Source organism: Dunckerocampus dactyliophorus, chromosome 13 (genome assembly GCF_027744805.1).
Source record: "Dunckerocampus dactyliophorus isolate RoL2022-P2 chromosome 13, RoL_Ddac_1.1, whole genome shotgun sequence".
Classification (NCBI taxonomy): Eukaryota; Metazoa; Chordata; class Actinopteri; order Syngnathiformes; family Syngnathidae; genus Dunckerocampus; species Dunckerocampus dactyliophorus.
Genome location: NC_072831.1, coordinates 28,038,723 through 28,063,039, shown reverse-complemented (window position 1 = coordinate 28,063,039; position 24,317 = coordinate 28,038,723). Strand labels below are relative to the sequence as shown.

At 41.7% G+C, this 24,317-nt stretch overlaps 1 protein-coding gene and 2 non-coding genes across 7 annotated transcripts in view; all 3 read right to left on the bottom strand.

Moving 5' to 3' along the window:
- fndc3ba (fibronectin type III domain containing 3Ba) overlaps positions 1–24,317 on the bottom strand; it is a 108,094-nt gene that overhangs the window by 52,550 nt on the left and 31,227 nt on the right. For all 5 annotated transcript variants that reach the window (XM_054797621.1, XM_054797620.1, XM_054797624.1 and 2 more), the window contains 2 exons: positions 22,203–22,348; positions 17,611–17,686 (listed from right to left, as the gene is read on the bottom strand). In XM_054797621.1, the coding sequence (XP_054653596.1) occupies positions 17,611–17,686; positions 22,203–22,319 (193 nt within the window). In that variant the 5' untranslated portion in view covers positions 22,320–22,348. The remainder of the gene's footprint in view (positions 1–17,610; positions 17,687–22,202; positions 22,349–24,317) is intronic.
- On the bottom strand, positions 10,748–10,830 carry trnal-uaa (transfer RNA leucine (anticodon UAA)). Its single transcript has one exon. It is a non-coding gene; the product is annotated as a tRNA-Leu (tRNA).
- trnal-uaa (transfer RNA leucine (anticodon UAA)) lies at positions 12,347–12,429 on the bottom strand. Its single transcript has one exon. It is a non-coding gene; the product is annotated as a tRNA-Leu (tRNA).

The following is a 24,317-nucleotide window of genomic DNA, read 5'->3' as shown; positions in this document are numbered from 1 at the left end:
GTGCTTCTCAACTGCTCCTACATTTTTCTTGAAAAACTTCAAATTTGTTAGCATACCATTACTTTTCCTTGAAAATGTATAGCTTTTTCGTGACCATGGATTTATTCTCGCAAACCTTCCAACATTGAAAAAAAAAGATTTCAACTTTGTGTGGTCACACGACTTCGTAATACGTAATGTGAATTTTTCTCAAAATGTGTGGCTTTTCCTGACCGTGACTTTATTCTCTCTGACCTTCCGCCATTTTTAGCAAAAAAAATGACAACTTCTGGGTGTTAGAACTTTACTTTGTAAAATGACAGGTCTGTTCTAGACCAGACTAGACTAGCGCCCCATTTTTTGTTTGTTTTTTTTTGCCGGGCTGAAAAAAAGTTGTGTCCGCACAGTGTCGAACACAGAAACAGATCAATGAGTCAGGGCACCCACCACGCCTTTACCAGGTGGATGGAAGGCTGAAACGAGACAATACCTGAAAACGTTTCCGTTCGGAAAGACCCTAGACAAGACTAGGCTAGACGAGAGCTGTCCTATCCAGTCTTTGAGCATCAACTGATGAATGCGAGGCGAAACATCTTCTAAGACAACCTGAGCAGTGATTTTGATACAATGCCCTGGATGAATGAGAATATTCACAGGCACAAACTACGCCTTTATTATCAAATGATTTCCCATCGTTAAAGAAAAAGACGTTTTGTCACAACTTTGACTACTTTTGGGTTAGTTTCATATAGTTGACAGTTGTATGACAGCTAAGGTTATTCAAACGTTGCTTAAAACATTGCCTGTATCGCCAGTAAAGATTTTATGATGGTGACAGCTTGACTCTGGAAATGATTGTTTCTACTTGCTATGGGAAAAATTCTTTCCTTATACGACCGGAACAGATTTTTTTTTTTTAAGTTCCGCCGCAGCATCTTAACAAGAACATATTGTGCTCAGATCACCATGTAAATAGCATCTGAGCATCCAAGTATGTAGTGTTGACACTTTTTAGTACGAGTGCCAGCTCATTCCAGCTCTTTACTCCCACCGCCCTTCACCCCACCCACAGGAGGGGTGCCGTGGACCGACCTACTTGCAGTGCTGGACCCGCTCCAGAGCGGAGCAACGTAATGTCTGGAGGGACTCACAACCACGCTATGCTTTGTTCTCCACAACATGCACACACACAAACACACACCATCCCAGCTGCACACACACACACACACACACACACACAGATGTGTACACAATTACACATGAAGGCTCTCATGCAGAAAAGACAAACATGTCTCAAAACCGCAGACAAAAGCTGCTGCACACCTGGACGCTCGTGTAGAAACTCCAAAAGGAGTCACGCTGACACGCACAAACACTTGAGCTCTGGAACGGGCTGACATTTGCATCGTTTACACTCACAAACATATGCAATGATGCACTGCTAACACATGTAAACACACACACACACACACACACACACACACACACAGATACAGCATGTTCCTGTCCATCATTGTAACAGGAGGCTATTCCGGGGTCAGCACACATAATTGTTTTGATGACGGTTGCCAGGCAACACTTCACTTCACTCCCTCCCCGCCTTTTTCTCGTAAAGGTGTGACTTTGTTCTTACAAATCGTACAATCTTTTACTCGTTAAATTACACCTTTATTCCTGTCACGTGACTTTTTTCCATACAATTAGGAGTTTCTCGCAAATCTTTCGATGATTTGCTGAAAAATGACAAGCTTCTTCACGTAATATTACCTTGACTCGTTCCAGTCATTTTCCACGTAATATTACTTTTCTTCCTTGAATTTATGACTTTATTCTTTCGCAAAATCCTCAGATATTTCTCTTAGAAAATTAGAACTTTATTTCTGTCCCTTGATATTATTTCGTACAATTAGGACTTTCTTGCAAATCTTTCCACATTTTCCTGAAAATTGTCAACCTTCTTCTCATAATATTACCTTTTCCTCGTAAAATTTGGACTTGTTCCGAGCATTTTTGAGGTAACCTTAATTTTTTCCTTAAATTTATGACTTTATTCTCGCAAAATCGTCAGATAATTCTCTTAGAAAATTACAGCTTTATTTCTGTCCCTTGACATTTTTCCATACAATTAGGACTTTCTCGCAAATCTCTCGACATTTTCCTAAAAAGTGACAACCTTCTTCTCGTAATATTACCTTTTCCTCGTAAAATTACGACTTCACATTACTTTTCTTCTTGACCTTTATTACTTTATTCGCGCAAAATCGTCAGATATTTCTCTTAGAAAATTACAACTTTATCTCTGTCACGTTTTTCCGTACAATTACGACTTTCTCACAAATCTTTTGACATTTTCCTGAAAAATGATAACCTTCTTCTCGTAATATTACCTTGACTCGTTCCCGTTATTTTCCACATACATTACTTTTCTTCCATAAATTTATGACTTTATTCTCGCGAAATCGTCAGCTATTTCTCTTAGAAAATTACAACTTGCAAACTTCCGACATTTTCCTTGAAAAAGGGCAACTTTATTGCTATCATATTATTTCTTTCTCAGAAAATTCCAACTTTAATTTTCATAATGTAACTTTTTCTCTTAAAATTATACAATTTTCTTCTAACTTCTTGAACATTTTTCCCATTTTTAAATTTAGTTTCTTCTCTCATTACTTGTTGTTGTAAAATTCCAACTTTTGTATGACTTTTTAAAAATGATTTCTTTGTAAAATTATGGTTTATTCTCCCAATGACATTTTCATTCTTGCAAACCTTCTGACATTTTGCTCGTCATGCCAATGAAGCCTGCTTCAGCTCCTTTGTAGCTGATACACACGCACACACACACACACACACACACACACACACACACACACACACACACACTTTCCATCATTATTACATGAGGCTATTCCGGGGTCAGCACATATAATTGTTTGAGGCTGGTTGCCAGGCGACGGGCGACACACTTCACTCATCCCTCTCGGCCTCGGCGACACGGCCCGGTGTGTATGCACGAAAGCGTGCACGTGTGCGGCAAAATGTACACAATCCAGACGCTGATGACTCATTATATCCATTCCATAATCAGTCCGGAGTGTCTAGCGGAGCGAGGCGGCGAAGAGGTGCAACAGCTGGTCGGCATGTAAACACACTCAGAGTCTAATAATCATTTCCTGCTCTCGCTAACGTTCCATTCGCCGGTCGCTGCGTCCCTCCTCAAACGTTGACCCACAAAAAAGAGCCGCTTCCGACTTTTTACTCGTAACATGACAGCTTTGTACGGGGGCTACGACTTTCTTGTGCATCTTTCGAATGCTGTTTCGGAAAAAAGCAAACTGTTTCCAAATCTATCGATAAAAATGTGTTTTCGTTCCATTCATTTTTTCTCAAAAATGTACGACTTTTTTTGTGCCCCTGAATTTATTCTCGCCAACCTTACCACATTTTTTTTTAATGCCGTTACTTTCTGGAGAAATTGCAATTGTTTCTTGTGATCACGACTTTATTCTTGCAAATCCGCCAACGTTTTCTTGAAAATTTCCTAATTTGTTCTCAAAACGTGACTTTCTCTCGTAAATTTATGGCTTTTTTTCTCGGCTATGACTTTACTCTCTCTCTCTTCTGGCATATTCTTTTGGAAAAATGACTTTTAATTGTTATAACATTACTTGGTAAAATAACAACCTTTTCTTTTAACGTAGAATTAATACTAGTCTCTTATTAGTAATACGAGTCTAATACTTTTGTTATTTGTAAAAAATTCTCGCAAAAATTTTAAAAATTCTTGCCGAAATTTTTCTAAATTTTACTTTGTAAAATGATAACCTGTTCTCATAACGTAGAATTCTGACTTTTTCTCATGACTATAATACGACTCGCTCGTTAGAACTTCACTTCGTAAAATGACAGCCTTTTCTTGTCATATAGAATTCCGACTTTTGCTCATGACTATAATACTACTATCGTAAAATTCGTAAAAGTTCCTCGCCATCGTGACACTGTTTTCTCAGATTTGCCGACGTTTTTCTTTTCTTGTCATGTTTTTTTTGGAAATGTATGGCTTCTTTCACGACCACAACTTTATTATTATAACTTTGTTATAACTTCACGTTGTAAAATAACAACCTTTTCTACTAAATTAATTCTTAAAAGTTTCTCGTGTTCATGACTTTTATGCTCTCAAATTTGCCATGTTTTTCTTGAAAATAAGAAGTGTAAGAAGTACTGTCAAATTACTTTTTCTTGTAGATGTACGGCTTTTTTCATGACTACAACTTTTTTCCTGTGAATCTTCCGACATTTTTATTGTAAAATTACAACTTTAATTGTTACAACTGCACTTTGTAAAGTTATAACATTTTCTCGTAACATAAAATTTCGAGTTTTTCTCATGACTACACATACACGCCGTAAAATTCCAAAAAGTTTCTCGTGATCATGACCTTATACTCTCAAATCTATTTTATTTTTCATTTTTATTCTCATAACGTGACTTTTTCTGTAAAATTATGACTTGTCGTCCTCAGCACGACTCCATTCTTGCAAATTTACTGACATTTAGTGACATCCTGATTTACATAATACGACTTTTGCTCACGGGCCGCACAGCGGCCTAGTGGTTAGCATGTTGGCCACACCGTCGGGTCATTGTGAAGACCTGGATTCGAATCTCCGTTGTGGAGTTTGCATGTTCTCCCCGTGCGTGCGTGGGTTTTTTCCGGGTACTCCGGTTTCCTCCCACATTCCAAAAACATGCATGTTAGCTTCATTGGAGACTCTAAGTTGCCCATAGGTATGAATGGGAGTGTGATTGGTTGTTTGTCTATGTGTGCCCTGTGATTGGCTGGCGACCAGTCCAGGGTGTCAGCTGGGATAGGCTCCAGCATACCCGCGACCCTAATGAGGGTAAGCGGCACAGAAGATGGATGGATGGACTTTTGCTCACAATTTCTTTCTCAGAAAGATTGATTTATTGTCAAAATCTAACTTTATCTCGTGAAAATACAAGTTTTTCTTGTAACTATAATGCTCTCTCAAATCTTGAGAGCAGCAAGAGCAGCTTGCCACTTTTGTAAACCCCCGCTATTCACCACTTTGTGCTCCGCCTTGTGATCACTCCATTCCTGGAGGATGAGTCACGGCGGTCTGGATGGCACCGAGCGCACGGAGAAGTGACCTTTACCCCTGGTTTGATCAAAGCAGAGCAACCGCTCGACTTGCAGCCCAAATCAACACATTTGTTCCTTTTCATCAGAGTCGTAAAACGAGAGACTCCCGAGTGTCCCGGCCATGGCGCCGCTCCAAGTCCAAAACATGAGCAAGGACTTTTCCCCCGACTCGGCGTTCGGCATGCGGGATGCGTGTGCACGTCGTGAATAGATGATGTGTGCAAGATTACATTCTCGAGGAGGAAAAGAGGACAACAAAAAGGTTCACTGCATCCTACTCAGCCCCGCCCACTGACTCACCCACACTTCCGTCTGTCCAATCAGGCCAACGGAAAGCTCACATGATGCAAACAATCACATGTGGGAACTGTCAAGAATCCCAAAACATCCTTTTTAGCTCTGCTTAACCCTTTGTGGGACACATGGGGTGGGAAACTTGCATGCATATTTTGGAAAATATACAATAAATACAGTACATGTCTATGAAAAATAGATTATAGAATTTTGAATGCTTTAATAATGACACATTTTGAAGGAGTCACAAAATAAAAAATGAAAGTCTTATTTACGTCAGAATGGTGCATATACACTATAGGCCTGAAATATAAACATTAAAATAAACAAATAGTGCAGAAAACAAATGTAATAACTAAAACTATTATTATTATTTCACGTTTACCATATGTTGGGCAGTGAAAAACAAAATATGTAATATCAAATATTCTAGTATGATATTATAAATAGATATATTTACTGTATAATATCGATATATATTAGAAGTAGTTAGAATTCAACATTTTTTTTACTGTTGTCACTAAATACACATCTAAGACGTAATAAATACAAATACATATAACAGCACAAATACATAGAAAACAGACATTTGAAAAATGTCTTATGTATACTAAATATTATTATTGAATGAGTGAATAAAGCATGAAACATTTCAGAAATGTAATAATAAAGTACAATATTTGTAAAAAAAAAAAATACAAAAATGTGTTAGCAATGAAAAACAATGACTCAGTTTAAAAAAAATAAAAATTCCATTCATCCATCCATCCATTTTCTATACCGCTTCATCCTCATTAGGGTCGTGGGGGCATGCTGGAGCCTATCCCAGCTGACTTCGGGAGACAGGCGGGGTAAAAATAAAAATTAAAAAATTAAAAAAAGATATATATATAGAATAATACCACTGATACTACTACTATGACAGCTACCACTGCTAATAGTAATAATCAAATTATATTAAAATAAATGAATATGTCAGATGAAAAAAGCAAATTTCCAAGTATTCCAGTGGGTGACAGTCATGGCTTAAGCCGCTATAACGGTCCCATAAAGTTACGTTGAATTAAAACTGCAGTGAGGAAGCAAGTGAGGGTCACCAAGACAGAAGAAGTAGAAGAAGAAAAAGGAGGGCTAACAGCTCCAGCAGTTCCCTGAGCGTCAAGTGAGGCCGGAATTTCACACACACATCATTCTCCTCTTGGACCAAATCATTCCCTGCTTACGCTTCTCCATAGCTGGCCAGGAAACTTTCCAAGAGCCGCTTTCTTGGCCTGAACTGCGTTAGCAGCAGCAGCAGCAGCAGCATGGAGGTGACCGGGGTCACCGCCTTGGAGGAAGTGGCCTCGCCCACAACGAACGGCGGCAGACACGACCAGACACGCATGGTCTGATTCTGTCCCTTTTTGTCCTCCTCTTCTGTTTACCTTTCCTGCTTCTGTCGTCCTTATTTCCACTCCACTTCTCCCTCCCTTCTGGAACCTTCATGCAGCGCCGTGTAAGGGCATCGGGTTTATAGGCAGGCCATACAACAACAACAAACACCAAACTATGAACTCTCACATCCAAAGTCCCCTGAAAGAAGGAGCCTCATCCTCTGTAAGTTTCAGCAGTGACATACTGTATGTTCTCTCCAGTAAGTGGCCCGCTGTGTTAGACGTGAGGGGCCGATGCATCAATACAGTACGCCGCGGTGCGCAGTCGCAGGAAAAACATGTCATCAACTCTGGTCTTTTCTGTTAAAAATGATGCTTCATACTGGTATTACTCATTTTCTTATCATTGGAAGAATCTATACCGGTATATAAAAATGATGGCCCAGCCCTAATTCTGACTGTAACTTGTTCGTGAATCTTCCGACATTCTTCTCACAGAAATACAACTTTGTTCCTTTGTCCCATCAAGTTAGGACTTGTTCTCCTAGCTACAACATTCCTGTCGCAAATTTCCTTTATTTCCTTTATTTCACTCATTAAAACTGAAACAACAGAAGTTTTCCGAAGTTTCACAGTACAAACATATTCTCGTAAATTGCCGACTTTCGCCCAATCTCCCAACATTTTTCTCGCAAACTTACGACTTTTTCCTGCACTTACAAGTTTCTCGTGAATTTTCTGAGGTTCTTTTTTTTTACAAAATTAGTACTTGGTTCTTGTCATTGTCTCTTTGTCTGATCAAATTCTGACATCTTCCCTTAACTCCAACTGTATTCTCATGATTTAACATCTCCTCATAAATTGACAACTTTCCCTTGATGAAAACATGATGAAAAATTCAGACTTCAACTTTCTTGAAAATCTTGAGAATGACTTCTTCTCCTAACTAACAAACCAACTAACTTCATTCTCAGAAAATTTCCGTCATTTTACTCATTAAAACTGCAACTTCACAACAGAGCTTTTCCGGAGTTTCACAGTGTTCACCTATTTTCGTAAATTGACTACTTTTTCACGACAAACTTTGTCACAAACCTCCAAACATTTTTCTCGTTAAATTACGACTTTTTCCAACGACTACACCTTTCTCATCAAGTTCTTCTTGGCTTCTTCTCCAAACTATGACATTATTCCTGTAATATAATATCGCCTTGTAAATTGAAGACTTTCTCGTGATGAAAACTTTGTCGCAAATCATTTTTCTTGTCATCTTCTTGTAGAATTATGACTTTGTTGTAAAAATCGGGACTTTGTCTCCTCACTCCAGTTTTATTCTCACAGTATTTTCCAACACTTTTCTCGTGAAATCACAAACCTTAGTACAATAACAGTATAGCATATGGTATCATAATATAAAATTACAAAAGTATGCCTGTACTTCTACGTAACATCATACGGAAGACGGGAGGTGTAGTGCATTCCGTCACACACTGCCTGGAGTCAGGGTTGGTTCCCATGGCGACCAGTGTTTCCAAAATGAAAATGCACACCTCACATTGCCAACAGATGGAAGTCATGCCCTCCTGCTGATGCTAATCCCCAAATGCACATTGAAGATTGTTGTGTTATCCTTTTATTTGCAACGGCGCTGCATTCCGCCCCCCCACAAACTCTGCAGCTGTCGGCTCACCGCCGCAATAAAATATAAATAAAGTTACAGTAGGCATAGGTATGAGGGGAGCGAAAGGGGGAAACGCGAATGTAAAGACGTCCGCCACACTTACACAACTGCATAAAACCAAAGAGCCTGCAGTGATGTGTGACACATTTCTGCTTGCGGCGTGTATCCTAGCAAACGTTCACGATGCACCGTTACTTAATTACATCCATCCGTTTTAGATACCGCTGGAGCCTATCCCAGCTGACTGGTGACAGTTCACCTGGACTGGTCACCTATCAATCACAGGGCGCATAGAACCAAACAAGAACTCTCGCCTACAGTACAGACAATTCAGAGTCTCCAATTAGACGTGATGTGGGATGTGGGAGGAAGTAGCCGTGTTTCCCAAGGGAGAGGATCCTGCTCTGGCTCATAAAGTCACTGTACTCATCTTTTCCCTCAATAAACCGCAGCTCCCCAGTGCCAGCGGCACTCATGCAACCCCAGAACCCATCTTTGACACATTGTCAGTGAAAAGTAAATATACAGTAGTCACTTGCCATTTTGCACTTGGAACTTTGCGGCTTTACTCTATCACACGTTTTCCAAAATGATATCACTTGATAAATCACTGTTGTTTTGTGTTTGGATAGGGCTTGTCATTCGTTAAAAAATATGCATACTTAAGCTAATTTTACCACTTCCACACAGAAAGAGAGGAGAGCCATTTTTTCACATAATCTTAGCCATAGCAAGTCTGTCTCAGCCATGGCATGCTGTTGGCTCAGCAGGTAGTCTCCATGCAGTGTGAAAGGTCATGTCTCATAACATGCCTACTGACCACAATACTACATATAACTTGTCTGACAATATTTTTTGACTAATAATAGGCCATAGTCAACCATGAAAAAACAGTGATCGTTTATTAATTACATTCTTTTTTTCGAACCGATACAGCAATATCGCGAGGGACAACTGTGCAAATATAAGGCATGAAGAAGATGCATTCAAAGTGTGATATGCAGTGTCATACACTGGTCACTAGGTGTCAGTAGGTGAAAAATCCACGCGCCAGACTTTATCGTCAGAACAACAGGCTTTGCGGGTTGAAATAATTTCACAATGAGAACAATAATAATAACATAATCATCCTAAAAATATTCATATTCATAATAATAAAATGGCTCCTGTTGCAGCCCTAATCCAGCTGAAACTCAACTCTGAACCCCAGACGTCACTTCCTCTCCACACGTCTGGAACTCATTTCTTGCAACACACACGAGTATGAGTTTTATTTATGTCTAAATAGGGTAATAGGAGTGTAAAGGTGACTGTAAGCAGCGTTATTTCATGTCTAGAGGGATCTCATAATGTTAAAACCCATATTTCGAAAGTCATAGACAGGATTTCTATGCTCTAACTACAAAAATACTCAATTTACAAAAGTTCCTATACCAGGAGTGGGGCTTGAACCCACCAGGACTACTGTTCATCGGATCTTAAGTCCAACGCCTTAACCTCTCGGCCTTCCTGGTGTAGTATGCTCACAAATTACTGAATTATCTATTTATTTCAGCGAGACAAACAAACACCGGGCTTGATCGTTGGAACAACAGCCTTTTATTGCGGGTTTGAATGATCTCACAACAGGCACAGTAACCCCTAAGATGGGCTACTGCTGTGCTCGTAACCCTCAACTCCGAATCCTCGACCTCACTTCCTGTCCTCCCCCCACTCAGCTCCCTGAGCACCGGAACACATTTACAGCAACACACACAAGCACAATAACACAATAATAATGCCCTTAAGGGTCGTTGCGTGACATTGATGAGACAATAGGCACAGCAGGAAGTACTCTACATAAGAGGAAGTAAAAGAACAACAACAAGGAAGTCTCCCAAGGCTACTGTAACATGTGTGAGTCTATATTCTTTCCTATTTATGTCTTATGTTTCTAATTTTCTCTTATTATGTCTACTATATTGTGTAATACGAGTGTAAAGGTGACTATAGGGGTGTTTTCATGTCTAGAGGGCTCTAATGTTAAAAAACATTTAAAAGGGCGTGAACAGGTTTTCTATGCTGTAACTACAAAAATATTCAATTTATAAATAAGCAATCCTACTTTGCGGAACTTCACTTATCACAGTCAGGTCTGGAACCAATTAACTGCCATAAACAAGGGATTACTGTATACTGCCATAAAGTATTTCCAAGTACTCCCTCGGAAAATCACTAAAATGCAAGGCATATAATAAACGTTCATGTTATTATACCAGGAGTGGGGTTCGAACCCACGAGGACTATTGTCCATTGGATCTTAAGTCCAACGCCTTAACCTCTCGGCCATCCTGGCGTGTGAAAAACACACTCAAGACTTCCCAAAATTCCTGAAAACACGTACTGTACTCGTATGCGATATTGAGATGTACAAACTAAGTGCATGTCAGGGTGGTCCATTAGTATCTATAGCGCCATCTCCTTCAATGTGCACACACAAATCCGTCAGTCTTTTCCGCAGGCCGCTTTTTTTCCACCCCGCGTGCTATCCAAAAGTCGGTGTAGAAGTGCCCACTCAGGCAAAAAGTGTCTGCAGGAGCGGGACGACTGACTGACTGCGAGCGTCGTCCCAGCCAAGTGAGACAAAAATAGAAATGACAGAGAAACAAAATATGAAAAGTGTGTGTGTGGGCTGGGGGGGGGGGCAGACAGACAGATGTGCGGACAGACGACAGAGGCGTCCCTTCTAAAGTTGAAAATAGAAGGGAGGGACAACATATTGCACAACCAAATTTTGTTTTACTTTCTTGTTTTGGTGCATTGCTTCCGTCCACGTCAAAGGAAACGACGTTGCGCATCTAAAGAGACAGTTACTTGACTTCCTACTGCAATTTCAAGTCATTCAGTTTAGTTCTGTGGTGCAAGGTGGCGGTTATCATTATCAGCCATAATTCTATGCCCAGGTGGGGCACCTGTGCACATGCATTATTATGTGGATTATTTTTGAGTCATTCTGGTTATTTCTATTATTCAAGGTGAAGGTTCTCATGCAGTACACGAGGTTGCCGCCCATGTGTGTGTAACCCCCGCGCACGCCCGAGGCTTGAACCAGGGTACATCGAATGAGAGCGCTAGCTATCGTGCTACAAGTCCAAGCTGTCAAGTCGATCACTACTCACTTGTGTTGTCAGCTATTTAGACAATAATGTTGACTCATTTTCAGTGTACAGTCATCCCTCACTACATCACAGTTTTAATTTCACTCTGTCACGGTTTTTCCAAAATAAATGAATGAATAAATCATGCTGTTTGTGGTTGAATACGGCCTATTAGTAAAAAACAAAAGTATGCATATTTAAGCAAATTGTACATGTTTTTTTGCCTAAATGAAGTCTTTTCAAGCATAAAAATGGCTAAATGAACTAAAATACAAAGATAAGGCATTAAGAAGACTCATTCAAATTGTGATATGGATACGCTACGTGTCGGTAGGTGAAACATACAAGCGCCAAACTTTATCGCTGGAACAACAAGCTTTTATTGCAGGTTTGAATTATCTCACGAGGAGCACAGTAATAATAGTACAATAATAATAAACATAATAATAACACAGGCTACTGTTGCGTTCAACTCTGAACCCCCAACGTCACTTCTTGTCCACACGTCCGGAGCACATTTGTGGCAGAACGCACAACTTTTTTTTATGTCTTACATGCCTTTTTACTCTTATTATGTCTACTAATTAGGGTAACTATAAGGGGTGTTATTTCATGTCTAGAGGGCTCTCATAATGTTAAAATCTGTATTTAGAAAGTCATAAACAGGTTTTCTATGCTCTAACTACAAAAATATAACACTTATAAAGCTTCCTATACCAGGAGTGGGGTTTGAACCCACGAGGACTACTGTCCATTGGATCTTAAGTCCAACGCCTTAACCACTCGGCCATCCTGGTGTGGGACATTTACACACTGATTCCTGGAGGTATCACAGAACACATATTATTATGATTAAACACACCAGGGGCTTTGTGGACATGGGAAACTCCAATATTTTGCCCTTCTTTCCCGTCACCCTCCCGTTTAAATACCGTAAGTTCCGGACAATAAGCCACTACTTTTTTTCCACACGCTTTGAACACTGCGGCAAACAATGATGCGGCTCATTTATGGCTAGAAGAACTACAGCTCCCATGATGCTTAGAGTGCAAATTAAGGAAGTAGTGACATGGAGTAATGTGTGGAAGCTAATATCACGTTTTGAAGTCTGATGCGGCGATCGTGTTTTGATCTGACAAATCTTAAGTAAGTAGAATTACTACTCCTTCTGCTTGGACTGCGCCAGCTTGAACTCCAATGAAAAAAAAGCATCTCGCGTCTCACTCATCGGAGAGACGTTGGGAACACAGAGTGCAGTTACAGGTATGAGCGTTTTTGTCGCTTTTGGTTCATTATCTTTAATGCTTCCAAATAAGTCACGCAAACGATAGCACGATTTGAACAGCTTAATGTACCTGGAATCAAAACAACAAAGTATTTTATCGTTTCAGCCTCTCATCCTCACAGGAACGGCGTTCTGATTGACCTGAAACGATCTTTTTCCAAAACGGCTTCCAGAGTGGGAAGATCTGAAAACGCCGACTTGTCGTTGCCGTGCAGACAGGCGATATACGAGAACGATCACGTCAACGACCCACCGCCGCCTCGTCGCCGTCACATGACCGGAAGTGAGCTTTGATGACAAGCCAACATAATATCTGAATATTTCCACTGCCATGACTCACCTTCGTGGACACTCTCCTAATATTTTCTTGTCTTGTACTCCATAATGACTCGCAGAAGTAATTCCACTTCTCCTAAGTCTTAATGTGCGGCCTTATGCCATCTTTCTTCTTCTATGGTTTGGAGTGACACGTGGTTCCGTGCGCGCCTGTTCACAGCGCCACATGCAGGGGTGCCTTGTGTATTACATCGTTTTCACTCAGTGATGCGTTCCCGTCTGGATGCAACCACACACTCATCCGGCACAGTGTGGACGTGACTTTTTTCCAACCCGCCAGGGCCTAAGTGTGCCAAAGGCTGTGATAAGAGAAAGATGCAAGGCCCAAAGCAAGTGATACGGACACAGCGAGTAGGCAAGTCTGCTCTGGCCATGCTACCTAACGTGCCAAGAGAGGCCTACACGTAACTACATCTAACAGGCAGGATTGCAAGGTTTATACTAGTGTGTCTTTCTGTGTAAACACCTGTGTATTATAGATAAGTGCGGCCTACATATGTGCAACATTTTCTTTTCTCTTTAAATGTGGTGAGTGCGGCTTATATTCAGGTGTTTGGAATTCATGGTAGTTTCTCTTCAGTTTCCCACAGATGAACTTTCATGAAAATGGTGCAGCGCGCTGGCAGTGGGTCTCAGGGAATTGCCCTTATTTTCCAGAAGATGTTTTCAAATGTAAAAGGTACGGGTTATGTCTACTATGCAAGGTGAAGGTTATCATTTAGCAAACAAGGATGGCGCTTTGACTGTGTGGATTATTTTGAGTCATTCTGGTTATTTCTGTTATGCGAGATGAAGGTTATTATTACATACAGTATACAACACAGTCACTGCGTGCGTGTGGTCGTGCAACCAAGCAACTCTATAATCGATGAGATTGCGGACATGACAGTGGTGATAATGATGATGTCACATCCTGCCTAGCTGGCAAGCAGTTTCCCGCTTTCTGTCCAACCCCCACCCCAACCCTTCACATACCCCCGTCAACAAACCCCCCACCCTGGCCTCATCAGCCCACATAAAAGTCCAACAAAGAGCAAACAACACAGTAAACCAACACAGCCTTGTAAAACACACACAAACACACACACACACACACACACACACACATGCATGAGCACCGGCGCATTCCAGAGCCGGGTGCTCGAACACACCCTCCAGAGTGTTGCCCTTTGATGTGAGTGTGGGAAAGCTCTGGGGAATGGTCTTAGTGGGTGGGGGGTGCGTAGAGGGGAGCTGGGGGGGGGGGGCAACCCGACGAGGGGGGTTGATGGTAATTAGCAGCCTGATAGAAGCCTGGAGACACAGTTCTAACCAGCTGAAGTTGGCTTCCACCTCAAGTTGTGAAGGGTACCAAAACAACGGTACCACTTTTTGTGCCATTGTAGACAACCACAATGCATCCCCCACGTGTTTCTATGAATCCAAAAATGTATTTAATTTATTTTTAGTCCTTAAAATTCCACACAAAATACCCAGTAATGGCACAGTGCAAATTGATTTTTAAATATTTGTACATTTCTTAAAAAAAAAGCGCTACAACCAGCTCTCTGGAGGAAACCAATGAAAGCCCATGAAAATGAGTAAAAGCTGGTATTAGCTGGTAAAAATACCACCATACAAACAAATCTAACCAGCATAATGTTTGATTTCCATCACACGCAACGCTGCATCTTCATGTGTTTTTTTTAATGCACTCTTAAATCGGCGTAATGCAAAAATGAAAACACGCCATGTGAAAACCAAACCCCGCCCAAATTCGAACAATATTTACAAGCAAACGTGAATTATTGGACCGTGCAAAGTTTGAGCGAACCCCCAAGGTTATGGATTTTTTTGGTGCTAATAAAATGCTATGTTCAAATAAAACGACGGTAATGAGTTGAACTTAGTGCCACGAGTCTTTGCTTGGGTTTCGGTGTAGGAGGAAGGACGCCAGAGGGCTTGAAGAGGGAATTTAAGGGTTATTTTTTACAGAACGTTTGACTGGTTTATGCTCATGCAGCAGCAAAACAGAGGGCACTTGATAGAAACGCTGGTAATTTCCCTCTCTGTTACACACACACACAAGTGTGCACAAATATGGCGGTTTCAAGCATTACACTCAATCTCAGTTTTAAATAACTACCGCCCACCACCTATTAAACCTGCTGACCTCCTTCTTAGCGTGTGTGTGTGTGTGTGTGTGTGTGTGTGTGTGTGTGTGGGGCCCTCCAAATTGATAATATGCGCATTCAAACATGACTCAGAGGCCAAATTAGCCGTCACAGACTGTAGCGAATGGCAGCAAAAACACACACACAGCAACAATTCATTCATCCCGTCGTCTCTATCTGCGTCATCTCTCCTACTTCCTGTCATGAAGTTTATCAGGCATTATCTGGCATCCCACTCCCAGATGAGTTAGCCTGAGGGGAGGGGTGGGGGGGTTAGGGGGGTTGTTGTAGGGGGATCCCTTTGATTTAAAGGGGGAAGAAAATTCAATTCCCTGGCAACGGGTGGAGAAAAAGGAGGTAATTAGTTAGACTATCACATATGGCGGGGGGGTGGTCAGTAGGGGTCGGGTTATCGGTTTCGGAGCCGTCTCCCAGAAAAGCAAACCTTTACGAGCGAGTGAAGAAAGTGCGGAGGAGGAGTGAGAGAGATTGAGAGGTTGGGGGTGGGGGGAGATTGGAAAAACAACAACGGGGCCCTTTGAAAGTCTGCTGACGTCATCAAAGTGAGACGCAGCGATGCAGGATTGAGGGGAATCCCCATCTTATGTTTCACTTTTTTTCCTTCCTCCTTGCACAGCCGCAAAAACAGAGAAGAGGACTTTTACACGCTTTACACACTTAAAGTTGTTATTTTTTTATCTCTTACGCTTTGAAACGCTGCATTACGGTTATATATTCTAGCATTTTGAAAAGACCTCACTCACCCCAAACAAAGTTAGGAAAGTTCTTACACTTTGGTGATGCCTTTTAATCCACCACTTTTTGTTGAACCTTCACCAAAATACCCTTCCAGAAACGTCTAATAAATGTTGATCAAGAAATTAAGGTTTCAAAAAGGGCATTTTTGAAGGGTTTAAAACTATATTAGAGTCGTCCCTCACTCCATCCATCCTGGTTCGAACACTGCTCGCTCACTCTATTGTGGTTTCATAAATGTCTATGGACAATTATTGGTCAAAAAATATTGAAAGACAAGTCACATGTGGTATTCTGGTCACAGGGCATCAGTGATGATAGAGTGAAAAAAAGGTTCTCGGTAAGTGGTAAGTTTGTGGCTTCTTACTTTGTCCTTCTTCACCCCTCTCTGTTTGACACCCTTCTTAACTAGTTAGCTAGGTAGCATGCTGTGTTTAAAGAGGCGGACGTCTCTTGTGTCCCTGCAGTGATGCCGTAGCCTGCGCATTGAAGCTGATCAATGTGTTGTAAACAAAAAATACGAGCGCGTAAAGGTGCCTATAGGGGTGTTATTTAATGTCTAGAGGGCTCTAATGGTATAAATCGTATTTAGAAAGTCACAAACAGGTGTCCTATGCTCGAACTAGGTAAGTATCCCATTCATTAATATCGAATCCTACTTTGCGGAAATCCACTCGTCGTGGTCGGGTTTGGAACCAATTAACCACGATAAACGAGGGGCTCTCGGGTGGAAGGAAATCTATTCAGAGTTCATCCAAAATTCCCGCAGGAACTGAGGTAAACAGAAATAATCAGTTCCAGTGTCAAAATATCAACCCCGTGAAACATTTAGTAAATGTAAAGGCAGAGTTTTAAGTAACATTTTGACTGCCTACAAGTGTAAAAATAAGTTAAACCCTGCTCAGATGTCACACAAGTGCATTCCTAACATTAAAACATTAAACACTTGGTACGGTTATCAAGTCATCCACTTGATGCCTGCTGAAATTCCAAACTGTCTTGCAAGTGTAAAAAGAAGTTAACAGCTGTTAAGATGTCATGCAAGTGTAGAAAGAAGTTCACCATGGGTGACTACAGTACAAGTGTAAAAAGAAGCTAACGGCTACTAGCATTAAGATGCCATGCAAGTACAAAATGAAGTTAACCAAAACCAGTTGAGTGTCGCCGAACTGAGGTCTGGAATGGTGACGTCTGAGGTTTGGAGGTGTATTTTCCCCCCTAAACTTCGGTTGGATTGTGAATCATATGACCTCAGGGACTTAAAAAGACCCCCTGTATGTTCATCATTTGCAGTGCATTTACGGTGATATGAGTTCCCCATCCATTACCAGGTAAATTACCATTTTAAAAAAAACAATGCCTCGTCGTAGTCACAACACACGCACACACACGCGCACCACAGGTACGTGTCGCTATGACAACACAGCATCTGTCAAAGGAGCACTGACCCTGGATGCATTGCAGTGATCCGTCCTCTGCTCGGATGGTGAAGGTCTCCCCCGGGTTCACCTGTACCAGGATCACCTGTGTCCAAATACAGAGGGATGAAGTTCAGAAGACGTCCTCATGCATCCGTCATTGTCCCCATCAAACCAATGCCCCAACACGGCACACACACACGTGAGGTGTTACACTAAATGTGTCGCCAGGTGTGAAGACACCGGCTCCGCGGATGCGTCCAAAGGGAGCGTCTTACCGTCATATTGTCCGCATGCAGATGGTTGAGTGTGTACACGTGGCTGTAGACATGAAACAGGTGACCCTCCATTGCACACGTGCACACGCGCGCACAGACACACACGCATGCACACGTATAAAAGACACGCACACGGTCTAAGCGCTACAGGTGTGCCGTCATAAAACCTTCATATCCTGTCTTTGGAGTCCGCGTGCTCTCCCATCTCCGCTCATAAGCTGCTCCCCTCTCTTACACACACGCACACACACACACACGCACACACACACACACTTCCTGCCCTGTCTGCTGCAGCGGCTGCTGTTGTTGCCATGGGAACCACAGCATAGTACAGGGTGACCCATGTTTCGCAAGGACCGAGAAAACCCCTCCATCAGACCATGTGGGTGTGGACCGACACGGAGTGTGTGTGTGTGCGCACTTGTTTTTGCTCTTGTTCGTGTGGCCCAACTTTTGACAAACCACCTTTATTGTGAGGACATTTTTGTCTCTGTAGGGACATTCTGGCTGCTCACGCAATGAAAATGAAGCTCTTTCAGGCCATTAGACCGCGTCCATGTGCGTTGGCGCTTGTTTTTATTTGCTCGTGTGGCACAACCTTCGACATCCCACCTTTATTGTGGGGACATTTGTCTCTGCGGGGACATTTGGGCTGCTCACGCAATAAAAAATGCTGGAACAAGCTCCTTCCAGACCACATCCATGTGCGTTTGCGGCTGTTTTTTCGATATTCATGTGGCCCATTTTTTGACATCCCATCTTTACTGTGACGACGTCTGTCTCTGTGGGGACATTTTTTCTTCGTGGGGACATTTTGGCTGGTCCACGCAAGAAAAATGCTAGAATGAACTCCTTTCACACTTATTACACTTCTGGTTTGTCTATGTTCTTGCAGCCCAGCCTTTGACATCCCACATTTGCTGAGAGGTTATTTGTCTCTGTGGGGACATTTTTTCTTTGTGGGGACATTTTGACTGGTCCACATAAGAAAAATAAAAAGATGTGCTCCGAGTACACCATTAAACTTCTTGTTTTTCTTTGTTCATGTGGCCCAGCCTTTGACATCCCACCTTTACTGTGCGGACATTTGTCTCCGTGGGGACATTTTTTCTTTGTGGGGACATTTTGACTGGTCCACATAAGAAAAATGCTAGCATGTGCCCCTACTACACCATTAGATTTCTTGTTTTTCTGTGTTCATGTGGCCATGCCTTTGACATCTCACCTTTACTGTGAGGACATTTGTCTCTGTGGGGACATTTTTTCTTCGTGGGGACACTTTGGTTAGTCTACAGAAGAAAAAGCTGGAAAAACAGCTCACGTTACTCCATTAAAGTGTGCATACTGTTGTTTTTCTGTGTTTGCATGGCCCAACTTTTGACATGCCACCTTTACTGTAAGGACATTCTTGTCTGTGAGGACATTTTTTCTTTGTGGGGACATTTTGATTAGTCCACAGAAGAAAACAAGCTACGTATATAGCTCCCTTCACTTCATTAAAAAGTGTTTGTGTGGCATACCTTTTGACATCCCACCTTTTACTGTGAGGACATTTTTCTTTGTGGGGACATTTTGAAGACACAAGAAAAATGCTAGGATGATCTCGGTTGACCCCATGACCCCGTGCGTCCATGCATGTGTGTGTGTTGAGTAACAAGCTCATTAGCGCACGCGACTTTGCCAAAAAGAGTAAAGCGCGCTTTAAAAAGATCAACTAAAGATACAAGGTACGCAAAATAAGCTGGAAGTATTCCTGGAAGACCAGCCTGCAAGACAATTGTCCTTCTTGGGCTGTAATGTTGCAACCCTTCACGTTGGACAATTGGGAATATTCTACAAATACTTTTGGACAAATCAAGTTGCACAATTGAAATTTATTATTTCATTATTTTATTTATTTTTGAATTTTAATTACTTGATAAAAGTATTTTTTTAAATGTATAAATGTTAAAAAAAAGTAAAATAAATATAATTATTATTGGATTACTATTATTTATTATTGTGCATTCCTTTTACACTTGTGTGAGAATTAAGAAGAGGTTTTTTTTTGCAACACTTCACATTACTCGTGCGTTATTTTTCCCCTCAGAGTTTTTTTTGTTTTCACATTTTATTATACCAGTGCTTAACTTCTTTTTACACTTGTACGACAGTTCCGAATGTTACATGCCTACGTTGTTAACTAGTAGAGCTTCGGCCCTGGAAAGGATCAATTGTCGTTCCTGGGGTTTGATAAACAGAGAAAACTGATAACTTTGCTGGTGTCAATCAAAAATGGGCATTGTGATCGTTGGAAAGGCGACATTTGTCATGAGATGGTGTACCTAATGTTGAGGCCAGTCTGTTTGTATAGGCAGTGAATCTACGGGATAGAGAACAACGCTGGCAGGTGAGCGAAGAGACCGAAAACAGGCAGAAAGATGACAGACAAGCGAGCAGACTCAACACACACACACATACACGGACGCATACACAAATAGACACAAACACACACTCTACACACACGCACGCAGAGATAAATCTGTATAATCATCGGTCTCCATCTCTGGTTGCACACTAAGTTTAGGCTTGGGAGTTAAAAACGAGCTCTCTAACTGCTAGCATGCTGTAGCCAAAAACACTCCCTCAACCCCCCCACTGTGAGAGGAAGAGAAAGTACGTGCACATCCTCATCATCACTCCTCCACGCAAACGTGGCTGAGCCTGCGTTACATTAAAGGTCCCGCACTAATTCAACGATTTAAATGTTTTGGAAGTGCGTTAGCCTTGATGCTGAAATTGAAACAGGTTAAAAGTGCTTTCAGTCAGCCCGACTGAGAACGCGCCCTTTTGTGTGACTGCAGCTTTAATGCTAATGAGTTGTGTGTGCCTCCAAGAAGCGCTATTGTGTACTTTATCCACGTTTGACATATACGCTGTAACATTTTAACAGTGACATCATGCATGGTTCGCCTGTTCGCTGAAGAAACACGACATGATGAGCTCCCATATCTGCAGCTAACTGACACATAGTTGGCTTTATTTTGAGATGTGTAGCAAAGCCTGCACGTGGCTACGTGAGCTACAGTGCTAACATTTCACTCACATATTAACAGCAATGTCATGCTAAGTTAGCCTATTCGCTGAAGAAAAACAACATGATCAAGCGCACAGCTCCCACGTCTGCGGCTGAGTGCCACATAGTTGGCTTTATTTTCAGATGTGTAGCAAAGCCTGGACATAGCTATGTGAGTTACAGTGCTAGCATTAGTCACTTTGTAACAGCAACGTCATGATAGGTTAGCGTATTTGCTGAGGAAAGATACGACCAAATGTACGGCTCCCACGTCTGTAGCTGACTGATGCAGAGATGTGCTTTATTTTCAAATGTGTAGTGAAGCCTGCATACGACAACATGAGGTACATTGCTAATCATTACAGCCACATTTAAACAGCGACGTCATGCTAGGTTATTCTATTTGCTGAAGAAAAACTTGCAGCTCCCGTGTCTTGGAGGCGACTGACACAGAGTTGGCTTTATTTTGAGATGTGTAGCAAAGCCTGCAGAGCTACAGTGCTAATATTACAGTCACGTTTTGATGATTTCTTTTTTAAATAACGCTTATCTAGCTAGGGGACGGCTCAGAGTGCATGAGGAAGGAGGTTTGTCCTTCATGACATTATGAAAAAGACGCAACTTCTAAAGCGAGGGTTTGAGCACCGCTGAAGTGGAGAGAAGAAGCGAGGGAGGCGATAGACTTTTCTCACGTTTGGTGCTCATAATCAGGCTCCAGGGACACAAATTACTGCTAGAACATCATTAAAAAGTCCATTTTGCATAACAGGGGAAAACAAGCTAAGCAGCTATTTATACACATTAAAAGCAGTTTAGCAAATAGGAAGCAGACATGCCGCGCAAATCTGGCCTTGAATTAACGACCGCATACTTTAAAAAACCCATCTAAATCAGCAGTAAGTCGCCTAAAAATACATTTTACAGAAATGTAAATAGAACAGGATGTGACTCAGCATCAACGGAGTGTGTGATGTTTCTCATTTGCTGCGTTTTGCATGACACACAGCTCACTTATCCTTCTACCATTGCGTGGCAGCATATTTTTTTTTGGTCTTCATCCTGGAAACGCACAAGGATCAACTCATTTCCCCCCCTGAGACGACGCCCTTTGATGCCGTTAGCGTCTACCACCATAAAGGTGTAAGTAAAGCCGGGGGCCGAGGCCAAACGTGCGCGTGTTCTTGTCTTGATGTCCCCTGACGTGCCACCTCCATGGCGGCCACATGAAAGCGCAACATTCATTCAGACGCGATAAAAGAATGCCGTCGGCGGTGCAGAATGTGTCGTACCTGCTGGGCTGCGTCACCGTTAACCATGTGAGGCATGAGCGGGACCTCCCCGTTCAGGAGAGGGGGCGGAGCCAAGTCCAGTGGAATCTGGTCTGTCATCATCATTGTGACGTACATTCATGGAGAAATTCACTGAACTGCCCTACCTGGGAAAGTACAGAGACACAATGAGTCATGAGGCATTTACATAAACACATAAACACACACACACACACACACACACACACACACACACACACAGGTATACAGACTGTATTTCCCTTGTTGTCACACAAACCAAAGGGTTTCAGCTGCAGCTAAGTTCTGGTTTCCTCATAGCAAACAAAGCTCCACGCCTGCCAGGACTGCATCAGAGGCCCACAAGTGCATTTCTTATATTTAATACAGAGCAGCGATTCAGTGTGGATTTGATGCATATAAAAGAACTAACATTATAATAAACATATGATAAACATCTTATAATAGTTTTTATAGTGCCGTTTCTTTCCCCTTTTTGTGAGTATCTGTACGACTTCCTCATGCTTTTGGCAAGCAGGAAAATAAAATACAAAAAATTATTTTGAATTAAATAAACGACAAAAACACTCATGTCATTTACTGAAATAAATATTTTATTTATTCATTGCTCATTTTAATTATGTATGATTTTTTGTGAATATTTTTTTCACTTTTCTATCATATATTTAACGACACCTTAAAAAAAAAAAGGTTTTCATTGGAGAAAAAAACCCAATGTTGTGCAATATTTACAACGTTGACCCTTCTTTCAGAATTTACAAAAAAATAAAAAATAAATGTGACTGCAAACTACAGCAACAGTGTTTCCCTACAATACATGAACGTATTGGTGGCAGCCTGCCATAAATAAATATGGACCACCACAGATAGATCTGGTGGGGGTTTCCGCTACATGTAATGGATGGTGGCGGGGCGCCACGGCTCAATAAAAGCCGCCACTCCTTGGAAATGAGTTTTTTTGGGGGTTTTTATGTGAAAAGTAATATACAGTGTATGGATGGACATACTGTATATGCTACATCAGGGGTTTCCACTACGGCGATCGCGAAGGTAGCTGCATCGTTACTGTCACTCCACATACGTCATATGACATCAGTCAGCTGACATTAAGAGCCCTCTCCGATTCACTCTGGTACCGCGCGGCATCAGTGTTGCCAGCTTAGAGACTTTGTCGCTATATTCAGGAAGTAATCAGACCCCGTTCCATCCTCGTCTTGACAAAAGTAACTCACAGCAAAGCGAGTGGCAACTGACATGAAAGCAAGTATCGCTTTTGTCAACGAGCAGCGGGTGCTGCTGTGGGCCGCTGCCCCTTCTAAAAGGCCGCTCGGTCTGGCTTGTGACATAAAAAAAAACACAGACAAAAAGCGACGGAAGAAAGCTCATTTGTAGTTTTAAACATAATTATTTTTGCTTTTTTTTTTGCACTTTTTGCTCATTTATGCAAATTTGCTGATGATTACATCACCCCACAATAGACCACAGCCAGAAATAGACTGAAGGCTTGTGGGAAACACCGAGCAATGCAGAAGCAATGAATGAATGAAACACTTCAAATTTAGTCTAAAATTATGGAAAAAACTGCACATTTCTGCAGTTGCTAACAAGCGAAAACTGCACTGAATTGTAATTAATCATAAATGAATGATTTGTGTTGTTCTGTTTTTACAAAATCGCTGTTGGAGGAAACACTGGAATAAAACACATTCGACTGTAAGAGGGAATCATCCTGCTTTTGCTGGCAGGTAGCCTCAATAAGTGATTGGTAACCCACCAATTTTTAAGTAGGAGCCTTAAACAAAACTAGTTTAAACAAAGTGACATGTTAGCATCCTGTTCATGTGAAAGGAAACTCTGGCTTAGTATTCCGCGTGAACATTTTGCATCACAGCGACCGGTAACTAAACACAATCGCTGTATTTGCACGATAACGCAAGGGAAAATGCAAACAACCAAAACCACTCACATGAAAAAATAGCAAGCGCAAACAGCGCAGCATGTCCAGGCTGTCATGAACGTGCACTCGCTGGACATAACATTAGGCACACCTGCTCTCTCGGGCGCTGCTTGTGCCATCACTGCTCTGTTACTGCAATT